The sequence below is a fragment of the Peromyscus maniculatus genome, chromosome 19 (genome assembly GCF_049852395.1).
Source record: "Peromyscus maniculatus bairdii isolate BWxNUB_F1_BW_parent chromosome 19, HU_Pman_BW_mat_3.1, whole genome shotgun sequence".
Lineage (NCBI taxonomy): Eukaryota > Metazoa > Chordata > Mammalia > Rodentia > Cricetidae > Peromyscus > Peromyscus maniculatus.
In genome coordinates this window covers 65,624,939-65,642,430 of record NC_134870.1, presented here as the reverse complement: position 1 = coordinate 65,642,430, position 17,492 = coordinate 65,624,939, and the positions used below count along the sequence as shown (strand labels likewise).

Below are 17,492 nucleotides of genomic sequence, written 5' to 3'. Positions count from 1 at the left end.
GAAACAGGCTTCAATGTAATTCTGCCAGTTTGAACTACATGTTTATGTGAAGTTGCATTCTCAGTGCTGATGATTATAAAATAAAAACACCAGTCAACTCTGAAAATATAAAAAATGCTATCAGTCATGCATTATCAAATATTCCACCAAGATTAGGCCTCAAGATTTCATTCTTTATGTAAAATATGCAAGCATACCCACCTCATTAGTATGCAATTTTGCTTTTACCTTTAATAAATGGTAAAAATATACATATACCAAAGAATTGTTTTAAAATAAATTTACTTATGATATATTATCAGTTCATTGTTTGATCTGTGTATCTATTTTATACATTCATAGATATGGATTTGTTTAACAATTTCCTGAGTCAAAGGGTCATGAGTGGGAAACTGTAAGAAGTTATAATCTGGGGCTGGAGAGATGGCTCAGAGGTTAAGAGCACTGACTACTCTTCCAGAGGTCCTGAGTTCAATTCCCAGCAACCACATGGTGGCTCACAACCACCTGTAATGAGATCTGGCGCCCTCTTCTGGTCTGCAGTCATACATGCTGTATACATAATAAATAAATAAATTTTTTAAAAAAGAAGTTATAATCTAGACACTCAGAAGCTCTAAGACTGGTGGTCTCCAGGAGACCCTTTGAGACTCTCACTGAAGGCCTCTACATTCAGAGAACAAGAGGGCCACTACGTTGGATTACACTAAAGAGATTTATTGGAAGAAATATTACCTTTAATAAAGGTAGGCAGATACCAGCATGGCAGGAACTCTGGGGAGGGCTCAGGCCCATGTAGTAGAGTAGAGGTCCCTTATAGGTTTTAGTAATCCACAGTACACACCTGCACTCAGACTGTCTCTGATTCCCAGGTGATGGGGGTGGGAGCATGGGGGAGTGAAGGGTGTGGGGGTGTCATCTTGCCCTTAGAAAGGAATACACGACCTTGAGAATATGGCATGAATAGGGCGGTGAGGCCCAGTTCGTTAATGGGTATCTATCATACAGTTGGGAGTGTGTTAGCCAGTGTGCAGACTCGGCTAGAGGGAGGAGGAAGACACAGCTACAGAGAGGCATGACCTGAGAAGTCCCTGGTCTGGCTTCTAAGGCAGAGTTAATAGAATCTGTCACTTAGTAGTATGGGGCAACTCGGTCCAGGGAGATCCATGAGTCGAGGGTAACACAACACACAGGTACTTCCAGAAATCTTAAACTAAAGTTAACCCTCATACGAATAATTGAAAGTTCTTTATGAAACACCTGCGAACTGATGTAGACTAACTGCTGATAGAAAAGGGGGGAAGACCTCTCCAAATTTTGAGAATGGTCTCTGAATGGAGACCCTTCTGGCCCGTCAGTCATCTGAAATGTCAGAAAGTCATAGTTAAAGCCTTGGAGAGAAGGATACACTTTCAATGGGGGGACACAAAGAGCATTGAGAGAATCAGCCATTTGAGTTGACTTCAGCAAACACCTAGGATCTCTCAAGGTTCAGTACATTACAGGCTGTTAAAAATGACTTGCGCAGTTATAGGGATAGAAACACCTTCAGAAAGAAAAGAGGGACAGATGAAAGAGAGGAGGAAGAGGTGAGTTTCTGCCTTCCACCATTTCCTGCCTTTTATAATCATCAAAGTAAATGGCACTCAGAGTACACACTGCTCTTCGACCTTGAGAACACCTCCCTTGGGACTGTGCAGTGTCTGCTAGGATGTGAAGCTTCTCATTCATTGATGTCTCCAGTTCTAATTAGACAAGGTTCGCAAAAGCAGGAGTCTTAGTACTTGTAACATTCATGACATTTCACAGATAACGTACTTCAATGTTTCGATGGTTAAGATAAGAGCATGGAAGAGGAGGGTACAAGAGGATGGTGGGGAAAGGGTGAAGGAGAGCACAATATAATGACATGTATGTATTAAAACATCACAGTGAAACCCATCATTTTGAGTTGAATGCTAACTAAACAATTAACTTTTAAAAAGTAAAGACAAAGAGAAGATGGAGATAATTCAGTTCCTTACGCTTTTCTTGAACTTGGAGTTTTCTTGTACACATGACTTCGTTCTGGAGTCGCTTCCTTGCCTCCTTTTCAAGGGCCAGCTCCTGATCCTTCTGAGCCTGCTTCTTGGCCTTTATGTCCTCTAGTATTCTGTCTAGTTCTTTCTCTTGGGCCTTCTCTTCCATTCGCCGCTGCTTTAGATAGTCATTGTATATCTTCTGTTCTCTTTCCATGTCTTCCTACATAGCATAGAATTTAATTCATGTTATTAGAACACATCAGCAAGAGCAAGTTTATTTTTTTGACTTACATGGAATATTAGGTTGTCATTGCTGTGAAAAGACACCATGACCATAGCAACTCTTATTTAAAACAAAAACAAAAACATTTAATGAGGTGATGTGGCTTACAGTTTTAAGGTTCAGTCCATTATCATCATGATAGGGAGCATGGCGGCATGCAAGCAGATGTGGTGCTGTAGCTGTAGCTAAGAGTCATACATCTTGCAGGCAACAGGAAGTCGACTGAGACACTGGGTGATATCCTGAGCATAGGGTACTTCAAAGCCCACCCCCACAGCAACACACTTCCTCCAACAAGGCTATACCTCCTCCAACAAAGCCACACCTCCTAAGAGATTGATGCCACTCCCTAAGAGGTTATGGGGGCCAATTACATTCAAACTACCACACATGGTAATTTATTTGGTATGTGAATGTGTAATGTGTATGGGTAGAAACACATGTACCATGGGTGTGTGTGTGTGTGTGTGTGTGTGTGTGTGTGTGTGTGTGTGCTAGCATGCCTGTGGTGGGGAGGGGCGGTATCAAAGGACAACTTTTAATAACAGGCTCTGTCTTTCTACCTAGGGAAAGAACTCAAATCAACAGAGTTGATAGTAGACTCCTTTGCCTGCTGAGCCATCTTGTCAACCCCTAAGGCAGCCTGAAAAGCAGTCTTCTAAAAGGTACCATCCTTATCTTGTGGTGCCACATATTTAAACATTCATTGATACACTATTATGTCTGGAATTTACTTCAAAGGACTCAGAAGTGCTTGTAGGTATAGACAAGACAAGAATGGATTTTAGCTGAAGTTTTCTAAAGCTTGCTAAGGACACAAGAGGGCTCAGACCATTCTTTGTATCTGTTTGAAGTATTTGACAGCACATTTTTGAATAAGCTGATTCAAATGCTTTCTCAAAGTGTTTCCTAAAGCAGTTACCAGCACACTTTCAATGGGAATACTGCTACCCTACAATGGGTTGACTGGAACATCAACAGGAATGACCTAAGTAACCCATAAAGAGACCTTTCACCTAGGAGACTAAGGAGAGGGCAAATAAGAACATAAAACACTGTTCAACATCATTAACCATTAGTGAAATGCAATTTAAAGTCATATGAGATATTAGTCAACATGTATCATAATAAAGCAAAAAGAGTGACAATATCAAAAGCTAAAGAGAATATGGAGATACTGGAGTGCTCCTGCACTGCTGGGGTGACTAAAACTATCTTTTATAGTCTTCCCTCCTCTCCTCTCTCTCTTACCCTCTTCCTCCTGTCTTCCCTTCATTCCTTTCTGGTGCTGGAGACTGAGTTTAGGGCCTTGCACCATAAAGCACACAGAAAGTAACAACCCTATTCCCATGATGTCTTCATTTATCATGGTATCTCTTTCCTTGCTCTCCCACTCTGTCCCTGTTCCAGCTCAAACCTTCTGCTCCCCTATGTTCTCAACCCCCATCCCTTGCCCTCCATTGATGCCCCCCTTCACCCCCTGTTTGCTCATGTAGATCTCATCTATTTCTCCTTCGCTGGGCAATCCATACATCCTTCCTATGGTCCTCCTTACTAGCTAGCCTCCCTGGAACTGTGGGTTGCAGTCTGGTTGTCCTTTGCTTTACATCTGGTACCCACTTATGAGTGAGTGCATACCATGTTTGTGCTTCTGAGTCTGGGTTACCTCACTCAGGGTGATATTTTCTAGACAGAGTGCTAGGGAAGTTCCCAGGAATGCATGAGGATAACTCCACCATAGACTACTGGCAATGGTTGAGAGGGTGCCTGAACTGGCCTACCCTGGTGATCAGATGGTTGAATACCCTAACTGTCATCATAGAGCCCTCATCTAGTGACTGATGGAAGCAGATGCAGAGATCCATGGCCAGGTGCCAGGCCGAGCTCCAGGAGTCCAATCGGGAGAGAAGAGGGATTCTATGAGCAAGGGACATTGAGATCATGATGGGAAAAAGTAGAGACAACTAGCCAAACCAGTGGAAACACATGAACTGTGGACCAATAGCTGAGGTGCCCCCATGGAACTGGACCAGGCCCTCTGGATAAGTGAGACCGTTGTTTAGCTTAAACTGTTTAGGGGGCCCCCAGGCAGTGGAATTGGAACCTGTCTCTAGTGCATGAGCTAGCTTTTTGGAGCCCAGTGCCTATGGTGAGACACCGCGCAGCCTTGGTGCAGGAAGAAGGGGTTTGGACCTGCCTCAACTGAATGTGCCAGGCACTGTTGACTCCCTATGGGAGACCTTGCCTTGGAGGAAGTGGGATGGGGGTGGGTTGTGGGGAGGGAGGTTGGGGGAGGGAGGAGGGAGGACAGGGGAATCTGTGGTTGGTATGTAAAATGAATAGAAAATCTCTTAATAATAATAATAATAATAATAATAATAATAATAATAACAATAAATAAATAGAACTTGATCCACTAACTGAAAAAAGAAGAGAGAGAGATAGTAACAACCCATAAGACTGACAACAGCCAATCCTGACCAGCATTCAGTAGGCACTAAATAAACGCCTTACTCTCTTCTGCTTCTTCTTATCTGCCTCCTCTTGCAAGTCTTGCAGGGCCCTCCCCACAAGTTTCATGTTCAAGTCCTGCTCCTCTCTGTGCTCCTGCTGCAGAGACTCCAGCTTCTCCTGCACGGCCTTTTGCAAACTGTTCCTGGTTTCCCGTTTGGACTTCTGTTTCCGGAGCTTCTCTTGTTCCTTCTCTAGCTTAACCTGTGCGTTGTTCTTCTCCTGAAGAGCAATCAAGATGGACCGGCATAGTTAAGGAGGCAAGTAAGTCAATGCATTTGCTCTAAGGGGTGAGCCTAAGGGATTTCTTGCATTAAGAGGGGCTGTAGAAAGGGAGCTTGCTTTTTGACATAGCTGAGCCAGCAATAAAGCTTTGTTAGAATTGCTCAGTGTGTGACTGTAAACAATAGGTAGGTGTGTGTCCAAAAGTGACACACACAGAAAAGTAAATGTAAATGATCTTTGATCCCATTACTCATCACTCGCCACCACGCTCCACATGCCAGCCCACAGTCTTCCGGGCCTTGTGCTTCTATGCACATCTGTACATCTAGACTTGAGTGTATTATTAAGAAGCCATGAGACTTCAAAGTGGAAATGTGCTTAGTGGACCAGCCCCAAACTCCAAGCCTGAAAATCTGTATTAACCAGCCAGAAAGCGCTACCCTCGTGGAGCGCATCACCCCATCACGGGCATCTGAAAGGGCTCACCAGGAGGCGGGCCTCCTCTTCCTTCATCCTCTGTTCAGCCTGCCTTTGCGCCAGGTTGCTAGTGACTTGAGCATCCAGCCCCAGGCGTGTGTTTTCCACCAGCGCTTTCTGTCTCCTCTCCTCGTAAGCTTCTCGCTTTTCCTTGGCTAGTCTGTCTTCCTCCCAGAGCCTCGCATACAGCTGCTCTTCCACCAGCTTTTGCCTCTTCAGCTCCTCGTTGAACGCCACCTGGGCCTTCCGTTCCTCGCCCACCTTCAGCTCGTGGACGCTGACCAGTTTACTGCGGAGCTCCTCACAGCGTTCTCTGCAAGGGAGATTTAAAAGGGCAAAGCCCAGCATTCCGTGAGGGGCAGCGCTGTGTGTAGACATCTGACTACACAGTAACGCACAGGAGCAAGGACAACCAAAACCAGCCAGATGCAGGCCATCTGGACAGAGGACATGTGAGGAAGCCACAGGCAGGGGGAAGGTCCAAGCTGATATAGGCACTGCTAAGATACAGTCCTGCCATCAGGCCGGATCGGCTTGAATCCTTGCTCTGCCATTTCCTGTGTGACTTTGGATCAAAAATTTAACTTATCTCTCCAGGCGTAGTGGTGCACACCATTAGTTCCAGCACTTGGGAGGCAGAGGCAGGCAGATCTCTGAGTTTGAGGCCCAGCCTTGTCTACGTAGTGAGTTCTGGGACAGCCAGGGCTACACAGTGAGACCCTGCCTCAAAAAGAAAACAAAACAAAAAGAATTAACTTATCCGGGCCAATTGCCTCATCTTTAAAACCCCTGCCCAGAAACCTGTTCTCTCTGGTTCCTAAGTCTGAATTTCTTCTTACCAGCTAGCTGTTCTTACATCCTATGCCCATCACTCATTACAGCAGCGTACTTTTCCTATTATCCTCTGCTGCAGTGGTTTCAACCTTCCTAATGCTGCGGCCTTTTAATACAGTTCCTCATGCTGTGTTGACCCCCCAACCATGAAATTATTTTTGTTGCTACTTCATAAACATAATTTTATCACTATTATGAATCGTGTTGTAAATATACAATGTGCAGGATATCTAATACAAGTCCCCCATGAAATGGTTGTTCCACCCCCAGAGGGGTCTAGACCTACAGGTTGAGAACCATGGCTCTAGCAAGAAGGATTAGTGCAGTGTGTATTGTGAATGGAAATTCTATAGAACTGTGGTCAGTGATGAAGATTTCATGGTTCTCTGGACCACATCTTGATCTGATTTTGCTGCTTTCTCACCCTGCTTTGCAAGTGCTGTGAAAATGAACTCTTGTATTCCCTTTGTATTCTGCAAGTTAAGTGGGGACTTCCTCTTAGACCCTCTGGTCCCAAATGCAACTTAACAAAAGACATCCCTTTGCTTACTCATGTTCAGTGACTTGAGAACCTAACTGATATTCATTCTCCTTAAGTCAATCACCATAGTATTCTATGGAAGAAGTTGACGGTAAGTCTCAAAAATATTTATTGAAGCCAGGGGTGGTGGTAGTCCTAGGACTTGGGAGGCTGAGGTAGAAATATCTTCAATTCAAGGCCAGCCTGGGCCACAATGTGAGTTTTGAGATAGCCTAGATTACAATGTTAGACCTCATCTCAAAAATGCATGCATTCGGGCTAGAGAGATGCCTCAGCAGTTAAAGCCCTGGTTGCTCCTGCAGAGGACCCTAGTTTGGTTCCAGCACCCACATGGCAGCTCACAGCTGTCTGTAACTCCAGTTCCAAGGCCTTCTTGGGCACTAGGCACCTTCTTGGGCACTTACACCCATGCAGACAAAAAGCTCATACGTATAAAATAATAAGTGCATTTATTAATGAATTTTTGAAAAGGCTAATGGCTATGTTTTAAATACTTCCAGGAAAAATTTGACCTTTTCAAATCCCTTCTGGAGATTAAATTCTTAAAATTAAAAGACATATGAAACTGATAATCCTATCATGTGACAATCACTACATTGAAGGACTTGCATTTAAAAAAGGGAGCAAAATGAAGAAACCAACTTGAGAAATAAAATGGGAATTTTTAAAGATTTGTTTTTTTGTGTGTTTTCTAAATTATTTCTATATGTGTCTGTCTATATGTGGGTATGTGCACATGAGTACAGGTGTCAATGGAGTCCAGAAGAGGGCAGCAGATCCCCTGGAGCTGGACTGTCAGATGCTTGTGAGCTGCCAGATCTGTGTGTTACAAACAGAACATGCAAAAGCAGTGCACAGCTCTTAACCCCAATGACAGCAATGTCCTTAATGTCCACCTCTTAGTAGAAGAGGCAGTGAAAATATAGCTGCAGAATAATAAATTAGTTATAAATATATTCTTACTCTAAAAACTAGGAAGAAACAGCAATCATGGAGACTTTTCCAAATATCTCTGCTTTATGCCTGGGGATATATAAAGGCATAAAGATATAAATACAATCTACTGAGTCTGTCCAATGTCCCTTTTATTTGATTTCAGGGCTGACCACTTGGCACTGTAACACTAACCAAGAAGCGCACCCCTGGAAGACTAATTCTCCCACTCTCAACATTCTTTAGTTGCCTATAATTATTTGCCTAAATGAGGTACATTGTGAGAGGTCCCCCTTCCACAGCTCTGCTAGCTTTCTTATACAGCCCAGGCCACCACTTGCCTAGGGATGATGCCACACACAGTTGGGTTGGGACCTGTCACATCAATCAAGACAATTCCTCACCGACATGGCCACAGGCCAACTTGATCTGGCAATCCCTCAACTGAGGCTTCTCTCAGCAAGCTCTAGGCTGTGTTGATAGCTGAAGCTACCTAGGACAGGGATGGACATATACACACACACACATACACACACACACACACACACACACACACACACACACACACTTCTTTTAAAGGTAAGGAATGTGTCTTAGTTTATGCTGTTAAAGGCATCTGCCACACTCTGATGATGTAACACACAATTTCAAAGGAGTGGTACTTCCTTCAAAACGTCTCATGAAATCAGAACAGATTCAGGACATCTTAAGGTGGAAAGGCAAAATGAGAAGGGACACTAGAGACAATCACGGGATCAAACTGAGTACAGAGAAGACCAGGGATCTGAAAGCGAAGGGTCTCTGTAGTCTGTGTCAGGAAGCGGATCACAAGTCTAGGTGATCAGAATTGATCACGGTACCAGGCAATAATCGGACACTAGTAAACGGGGATCCACCATCTATTTGGCAGAGGTGAAAATGACCCTCACGTGGCACTTCCAATCTTGGGAGGTAAGCACAGAGCCCTAGAGCAGGGTTTAAGACAAACTGAGCACTTGTGTTTTAAGTGATCTATGTATTTAACCTGTGAATTTTAAGTGATTACCAAGATTTAAAGTATGATTACTGTGCACATCCTTCTAAGGCCACGATTTACTGTGAGCTAGCTTTCCTAAATCATTTTTAATATACCAGTTAGAATGCAAGACTGCCCTTTAAGACAGTGGTCACTCTTAAAAGAGATTCCACAGCCTAAAGAAGTCAAGCCCTGCTCCCCACAGCCACCGCCTGCCAGAGGACTAAAAGGCAGTCTATGCTCTGACAGCTCGTAATTTATCCTGGCTCTTCCGTGCCCTTTGTCATGAAGGTTATGTTGAACTAAATCACTGGTGTGAAGTGTCCACCAGCCTCCAGAAAGTTACAAAATCTGGCATCTCCTTTGTTCCTGAGGTTGATCCCAGGGCTTTCTCTGAGAAGGCTCCTCTGTGCCCAACCCCCACCCATCCCAGGTGCTCCAATGGGAGGGGGGCTCTCTCCCCCCCCCACTCTCTCTCTCCCCTCCCCCTCTCCCTCTCCTTCCTCTCACCCCTCCCCTTTAAGGCCCCCCGTTGTTCACTGCCACACACTCGACCATTTTCTGTCTAATGTCCTCCCTCCCACCTCAGGGATCCATCATGGTCTTGAGGAAGGGAGCCAGCCATGTGTCTGCTTCCTTCCCTTGATGAAGCACTTCTGCCAGTCTCCCTTCCATAGTCTAACAGTCCCGTGTCCCGTGTCCACACTCCCCTTGTGCACTCTTCCCATTTATCACCTGAATTGCTGCTCCAACTTTTCAGCCACAAAATCCTGCCTCTCTTTCTCCTTCTTCTCTCGTAAAAACTTGGTTCTCTCTCTCATTTTGTCTTTTTTCTCTTCAATGGTTTCTCCTTTCGATTGCATTTCAGTAAAATACTCATTTTCTTCTGATGCTAAAAGTTCACGTAGCCTGAAACAAACAAACAAACAAAACTAAGTAATTTATTCATTAAAATTATCATTCCAACTAACTTTTGTTCTTCTGAATTAGTGTCTAATAGTTTCTTCAGAAATAAAAGATCACTATTAAGTTGAGGAAATAACTCAGCAAAGCGCCTGCCTTGCAAGCATGAGTTTTGTCTTCAGAACCCACTTCTTTTTCGATTGAAAGAATAGTCTGATGACCTGAGTTTGACCCTGGGACCCACACAGTGGAGGGAGAGAACCAACTCCCAAAAGTTGTCTCCTGAACTCCACATGCGCAATGACACTCCCTCCCTCCAATAAATAATGTTTAAAAAAAAATCACTGTGGGTCTCCATAAAATAAGACCTTAATCTGTGCCATATTTTATTTGATAATATACAGATAAAATATGAACGCTTATCTTCAAAAGTAGCAGAGTGGACAGATTTTAATTAAAGAATCAAACCATACAACAGTGTACTCTTTTTCCATAAAAATGTTGTTAACATAAGCAAAAATAATCACAAACAACAGTTACTGGCTTTACTATGAAAAACTTAGCCAGGACCTTTATTTCACTTGATTGTTTCATGCACAATATTAAACATGGGTGAGCTGAGGACATAACGAGATGTTAGAGAACTTGCCTAGCCTGGGAGAGGCCCTGGGTTTGAGCCCCAGTACCCAAAGGAATCAAACATGTGTGGCGCTTCAAGAACACTCGGGCGCCTGGGCTCCCGGGTTTGCGAGCCTTACCTGTTGCGTCTCTCTTCGGTGTTGAGGATGAAGCCTTGCATGGCATCCCTGGTCCTCGCTCGCACCAGGCTGTCGAAGTACTTGCGGTCATTGTGCTCGAGCCAGTCACTTCGCAGGCGATCCTGCTCGTTGGACTTAATGGACGCCAAAGTAGTGTGATACTTGTGGTAGCTGCGCTGGATTCGTTTCAGATGTTGCTCAGCCCTATGGGCCTTGGGATGCTTGGCCCTCTGAAGACAAACAACAGCTGTCATTGACAAGAGGCAAAATTCAAGAGCCTGACTGTGGATAGAAAAAAACTTGTGTGTCACAACTTCTTACAAGTGTGTTACAACTTGTTGCTGTTACAACCAAAAAAGCAGCTTAAGCATCTAAAGGCTAACTTGTTTTGTTCCCTGAGTTTGATATCCTTCAAATTAGCCTCAAGCACAGAGAGTCTTTGACTTTTGATGAGGTGCATTCTGATAAACCTATTGTAAACAGGAGATACTAAAATGCATTTAACACACATAAACTACCAAGCGTCACAAACACTGCAGAGTATCTGTTACTCGGCCTCACGATCTCTCCTGAGCCTGGTGTAGGCTCCACCTTAACGGCATGCCCAAGGCCTTGAGAGTCACCTTACTATATATTGCTAGTCCACGAAAAGATCCAAATTCACATTTTAAAGTGCAACCTACTGAATGCCTATCATTTTTGCACCATCATTCAAGAAACATAAGTCAAATCATGAGTTATAGAGCATCTATTTTTCTTAAAAAGTCCTTTGATTAAAATTAGAAAAAAGTATTAAAGTTAAATTTTGAACAGCTTTTTGCACACTTTTCTGCATATTCCCACCAGGTCAATACATCCCTCAACCCTCACCAGAAGCCTCTATTTGCAGTAGATGGTGATTAACATGGACACCCAGAACTGGTCAAAGTGCATAGAATAAGAGACTACAAAATGCTCAGCCCCAAGGGAAACATATATACTGCACTCCAGCACCCCCTCCCACTTCCAAGGCTCAGGGATCATTGCAGAAGAGAGAGCAGAAAGAGAGTGAGAGCCAGGGGCAGTGGATGACAAGAAAACATCCTCTGGACACAGGAGGGGAGCTGCACATATGAACTCACAGTGACCGCAACAGCACAAAAACTGGGTAAGCCCAAGCCAGACTGAATCCCAACATGGAAAGGGAAGCCGGGCACACAATCCCATCACTAGCTGTGGAGCAAGTGGCAACAACTGTTAGCTGCTGAGAGGGAGAGGGAGGCAGGGAGGGAGGGAGGGAGAGGGGTGGAGGAGAGAGAGAGAGGGAGGGAGGGAGGGAGGGAGGGAGGGAGGGAGGGAGGGAGGGAGGGAGGGAGAGCACTTTCACTAAGAGTGTATCCCCTGGTTAAGCTGACCACACTCAGTGGAAGATCACACATCCAAGAATATTGGGGCAGCATAAATCGGTCTTGAAGGGTTAAAAAAGAAAGAGCGTACAAGTTGGGTGAGTATGGAAGAAGGGGGTGGACATGGGAAGAGTTGGGGTAAATACAAGCAAAACAGGCATGGAACTGGAAGCTCTCAAAGAACTAATATAGACAGATAGATGATTGATAGATAGATAGATGATAGATAGATAGATAGATAGATAGATAGATAGATAGATAGATAGATAGATGATTGATAGATAGATAGATAGATAGATAGATAGATAGATAGATAGAGATAGTAGATACATAGTAGATAGATAGATGATAGTAGATAGATAGATAGATAGATAGATAGATAGATAGATAGATAGATAGATGATAGCTAATAGATAGATGATAGATAATAGATAGATAGATAGATAGATAGATAGATAGATAGATAGATAGATAGATAGATAGATAAAAATTTAACAGACTAGGTTCTAGAAATTATTTAGTCAACCAGAGATATGAATGTTATGTTCAAAGTACTTCAAATAGGCTAGACCTGGATAACAAGAATTAGGGGCTTTCTCAAGCCTGCCCCTGTGACCTACTGTCCGCACACTGTAATCAGTTATTAGCATCAGAACACTTTCAATGAAAAAAAAAAAGAGGGCTACTATTTAACTACACATGTACTAAATTGTGAAAGACCAAAAAGGAAGAAATGAAGTAAGGAAAGAAGACTGGAGGAGGGGGCTGCTATTAGAAATTTACTCTGATTTGGTTGGTTTTTAAAAGTTTGAATGCAAGACCTATGTGACAGACATTTTGGGGATAGTTTCAGTTTCTTTTGAAGGGGTTAAACTCTCCTGTTTTCACAGCTGAATTTAGGTTCCAGTTCTCTGAGAAGGACAAATAGGTGTCTTTTCCGACAAAGGGCCACTTATCTACAAGACCCTTACATTCAGGGTCGAGGGAGAGGACAAACCCAGAGGGTCTAAGTCAGCCTCACAGTGTCTCAAGGACAAACCCAGCAGCCCCTTCTGGGCCACTTCAGAGCTTATGCAGATGTGTCCAAAAATGATAAGACTAAACCACGGCCAATTAAAAATATACTAATGTAACTGCTGCCTGCTTAACCAAGCAGTTATTATGTAGTTGACCCTGAAACGCCCTTTAGCTGTACTTAAAAGGAGCCTACCAGTCCCTCTTGGGGTCACCGCCATTTTTTCCAGGTGAACTGTAGATGTAACCAACCATCTTATTAAAATAAAAAACACAGAACCAATGTAAAAGAGAAAGCCGAGAGGTCAGAGCTCAGAGCTAAAATCTTACCTCCTGCAGTGCTCCTAGCTTCCCCGAAAGAGAGCTACTTCCTGTGTGTCTGTCTTTAAATAGTTCTGCCTTCTCGTTGGTTGTAAACCCAAACACATGACTGCCTCTCACTGCCTGTAAGTACCGCCCTCCAGGTCTTAAAGGCGTATGTCTCCAATGCTGGCTGTATCCCTGACCACACAGAGATCTACCTAGCTCTTCTACCAAGTGCTGGGATTAAAGGCGTGTGCCACCAACACCACGCTCTTGCTATGGCTCTAATAGCTCTGACCCCCGGGCAACTTTATTTATTAACATACAATGAAAATCACATTTCAGTACAAATAAAATACCACCATAAACAACTGCATATGTGTGCTGGTATAATAAACGCTCTTTGTTCTTGCATCCTACTTGGGCCTGGGGTCTTCCTTCAGCATTTCCTGGGATGCTACACTTTAAATGTATTCTCTTTGCACAACGGTCACTCAAACGTTGAACACGCCCACACACTTTGAATATGTATCCACACACTAAATGAAATCTCCTTGACTACATCTTTATCATTTCTGTATCACTAGCATTGAGCCTACTCTTCCCACAATTAGTCTCTCAATATAAGTGAGTGAACAAGTGTTTCTGGGTGGTCTTGATTCAGTCTCTGTACCTTTTGGTGCCACCAAGAAATTAGTAATCTTGAACATCATGTTTTCAGCAGCGGTTTTATGCAGTAATCCTTGGGTGAGTGGTGGCACGTGGATGCTCATTCATAGAAATAAACCCAGAAGGCACAGGCGGACTCATTATTCTGCTGAATTACATTTAGAACATTGGTGCCAGGATTACCAGATACTGGGGTTGGGGATTTGTAGTAGAGCATTGGAAGAAAATAAACAAACACAGCATCCAAAGATAAACTGATGAAATGTGTCAGGGACAAGGACAGAATCTCTAGTTAGTGGAAAAATACAGACCCCCAATAAGACGGGGAACTAGATCATCTTACAGTCAGGTTGCCTAGCAACAGGACATTGAGTCAGAGCCCTTGACCCTCTCACCCTGTAAACATCCTATACAAACATCCTGTTAGCTTGCCCCACTTTATGCAGATGACAGCTTCTTGCTCCCCCCCCACACCCTGTGGAGCTATATAAACCTTTGTGGAAGAGAAATAAAGTGCACCTTGATCAGAATCCAGACTTGGTGTCTTTCCTTTGTATCTCCTGTCCCTACATTCCCTCCTTAGGGTGGTCAAGAACCCGTTGAAGCCCTGCAGGCGGGGCAGAAATGTTTCGGGTTTGGGGCACACAAAAAGGTACCTAGACACAGCGGATAGGATGAACTGGGAAGCAGACCCAAGAGGAGAGTAGGAAGTATCTCATGAGAAGCAAATCCACATCAAAACTCTTTGGAGTCTAGAGTAATCTAATTAAACTACTATTCTCTAACAATCCTGGTATTTTATGAGTACAGATTCTGTGACAATGAAGTAGCTCAGGGTCACTTGGGCAGGAGACACAGCAAGAACTTAGGCTTCTGGTAGACAAGGGTGGGCTGAGAACAGCTCACAGGCCAGCTAGATGCAATTGTTGCTGTCAGGACAGGAATCAAGACCTGAAGTACACTTTGACTAAAGGGGGAACAAGGGTAAGAGTTGATGAGAAATAGCGTGGGTGGTAGCTAGACCTGGAAGCCTTGGAAGGCTTGGGGCATTGAGACATGGTGTCATGTAGCTCTGGCTGGCTCCAGGTCTCTCTTTAACTGATCATCTGCCTCTCCCTCCCAAATGTTGTAGTTACAGGCGTGTATCACCACACCTAGCTGAGTTCCCAGTCTCTGGATGAAGGAGGGACCTTGAATTGTCTAAAAAACGGAAAAAGGTGATGCCAATCAAGGAACAGGCTTGTCAATGACCAAAATCCACACTGTTCAATAGAAATATAATACAGATACATAACTGAAGTTTTTCTTGTAACTGAATTAGTTAAGTGAAAATGGGAAATTGATTGTGATAATATATTTTATTTATCCAATATATCCAGAATATTATCTTTTCAAAAGGTGACTCAACACATTTCCAGAAGTGAAGTCATATGTGGTTAGCAACTATAATAATGGACACTAATGCTCTGACCACACTAAAGAAAGAGCAAAGATTTGTGAAGATCAAGGAAGGACTTTGCTACTATAACATCTCAGGTTCCTATTTTAAAGAACAGTGACTTCATCTAGATTTGATTCTGGCCTACAGACTAGGTGGCTACTCACCTCACTATTCTTTTTTTTTTTAATTGCTTTTTCCTAGGGAATTTCTGAGAGTCTATGCTTCATCAATTGTTACCTCTCATCCTTTCATATCTGCATTTCTTTTCTTTTCTTTTCTTTTCTCTCTCTCTCTCTCTCTCTCTCTCTCTCTTTCTCTCTCTCTCTCTGTTTTGTTGTTGTTGTTGTTGTTGTTGTTTTGTTTTTTGAGACAGGATTTCTCTGTGTAGCTTTAGAGCCTATCCTGGAACTTGCTCAGTAGATCAGGCTGGCCTCGAACTCACAGAGATCTGCCTGGCTCTGCCTCCCAAGTGCTGGGATTAAAGGCGTGCGCCGCCACTTGGCATCACGTCTGCATCTCTTATCACACACTTATACACCAGAGAAAAAGAAACAACTCTGCCTTCTTTTGCCTCCTATTTCTTTTTCTGTAAGCACACAGTATTCAGTGGTCTGGTTCTGCTTTAGCAGTCTGGTTTTGTTTTGTTTTTTTTTCTGATCCTTATTGGTTATGAATATAAATATGTTCTCCAACAAAGGGCCTGGACCCTGAGCACTACATTGAGATACATGACCCAAAAGTGTTCTGATTCTGTCCCTCATGGAGTTATCTTGAGCCCTTAAAGCCCACAGCAGTTTCCAGACTACTTTCTTCCAGGGCCAGATTCTATAGTCCTTGGACCTAGAGAAGAGGGAGGTCTGTAAGTGGAAATATGGCATGTGCCCTATGTACCATATTACAGCTGTATTCTTGATTAGCCCAAATCTTTCTTCCACAAGTTGCCACCATAGAGACCATAACCTCCTACCTACTTTTAATGGCTTATTTAGGAGGAAGCTTTTCCACCATGTGAATGGGGCTTTTAATGAAGGGGAAACAGCCAGGGTCACTGGATTTACCCCTGAATATTCTTTAGTGCTATACACCCTGTAGTGGTTCCAGCCATAACTCTAATTACACAGTGCACGTTTTCTGGTCTGTAGAAACAAGTTTGCAGGAATAAAGAAACCCATAGGAGTGCGTGTATTCTGAGCAAAATTAAATTCCATTCTTATGGGCTACCATTATCAGCCCATCCTAGGAGGCAACTACCTGGCTTGCTTTCAGTCTGTAGGGGCACTTTTGTCCCTACCACACCAGCTACTTACTCATTTAGGGGGGCACAGGGAACATTCCATTATCACACACAGCATTCAAAGCCCAACTCCTTTTCTATAGACTATTTTCATAGGGTCACAAGAGCAATCCAAGGCTGTGCCGTTGAACCACAGCCAGTACAGATCTGCCTCCTGGCCCAGTGCCCTTCCACAATGCTCCAACACCCAAGCTCATAGCAAGGGGTCAGATCTTTCCTTTTGGAGGAGACTGAAGGCAAAACAAAAACACGAAGATCCCAAGTGGTGATTGTAGCTAGAGGTTGGAGTAGAAAAGGATGGGGTGGGTGTGGGCAGAATGATAGACAGGTGAGCAACCACCTTTTCTTCCTCAAACCCCGCGGCACCAGGGACCTGCTTCCCAGGTGAAGGACAGGCTCCACCAGATGCAAAAAGTCGTAAGCTTCCCGCACAAACAGCCTGTACTTACTATGATCACCGCCTTGGGAGTGGGGCCTTTAAATTCCCTGGGGACAGTGCCAAACCGTTGGCTGTACATTTTCAAGTCTCCTTGGGATGGCTGCGACCGGGAACCGCAACGCCCAGCGGAGTCTACTTCCTAGACGCAGATGCTCGTTGCCATGGTGAGCCACCCCTCCTACGAGCCGCTAGTGAAGGTGGGCGGGTCAAGCGGAAGTTGTCCCTGGTCACTGGCCCGTAACAGCACTCTGCTGTTATCACCCCGCCCATCCATTGCCCGGCCCCTGGCAGGAACACCTCCTTCTCATCCTCCAGGGCTTGCCAGATGCCCCACCACTGGATGGGGGAGTGGTGGTAATGGAGTAATGGAACCGGACGGGGCACACCTCTAACTGAAGGGTCAAAACAATCCAGTTCGCTAGCTGTCACCTGTAATTGACCTAAAA

The 17,492-nt window shown here is 44.0% G+C and overlaps 1 protein-coding gene across 1 annotated transcript in view; it reads right to left on the bottom strand.

Annotated features, from left to right (window-relative positions):
- The window catches only part of Cfap53 (cilia and flagella associated protein 53), a 53,413-nt gene extending 35,968 nt beyond the window's left edge, over nucleotides 1–17,445 (bottom strand). Inside the window, exons 1-6 of the mRNA XM_006970112.4 lie at nucleotides 17,057–17,445; nucleotides 10,502–10,731; nucleotides 9,576–9,749; nucleotides 5,527–5,830; nucleotides 4,819–5,037; nucleotides 2,025–2,241 (exon numbers count right to left, since the gene is read on the bottom strand). Coding sequence (XP_006970174.1) covers nucleotides 2,025–2,241; nucleotides 4,819–5,037; nucleotides 5,527–5,830; nucleotides 9,576–9,749; nucleotides 10,502–10,731; nucleotides 17,057–17,125 — 1,213 coding nt within the window. The 5' untranslated portion in view covers nucleotides 17,126–17,445. The remainder of the gene's footprint in view (nucleotides 1–2,024; nucleotides 2,242–4,818; nucleotides 5,038–5,526; nucleotides 5,831–9,575; nucleotides 9,750–10,501; nucleotides 10,732–17,056) is intronic.
- Between the last annotated feature and the right edge of the window lie 47 nt (nucleotides 17,446–17,492).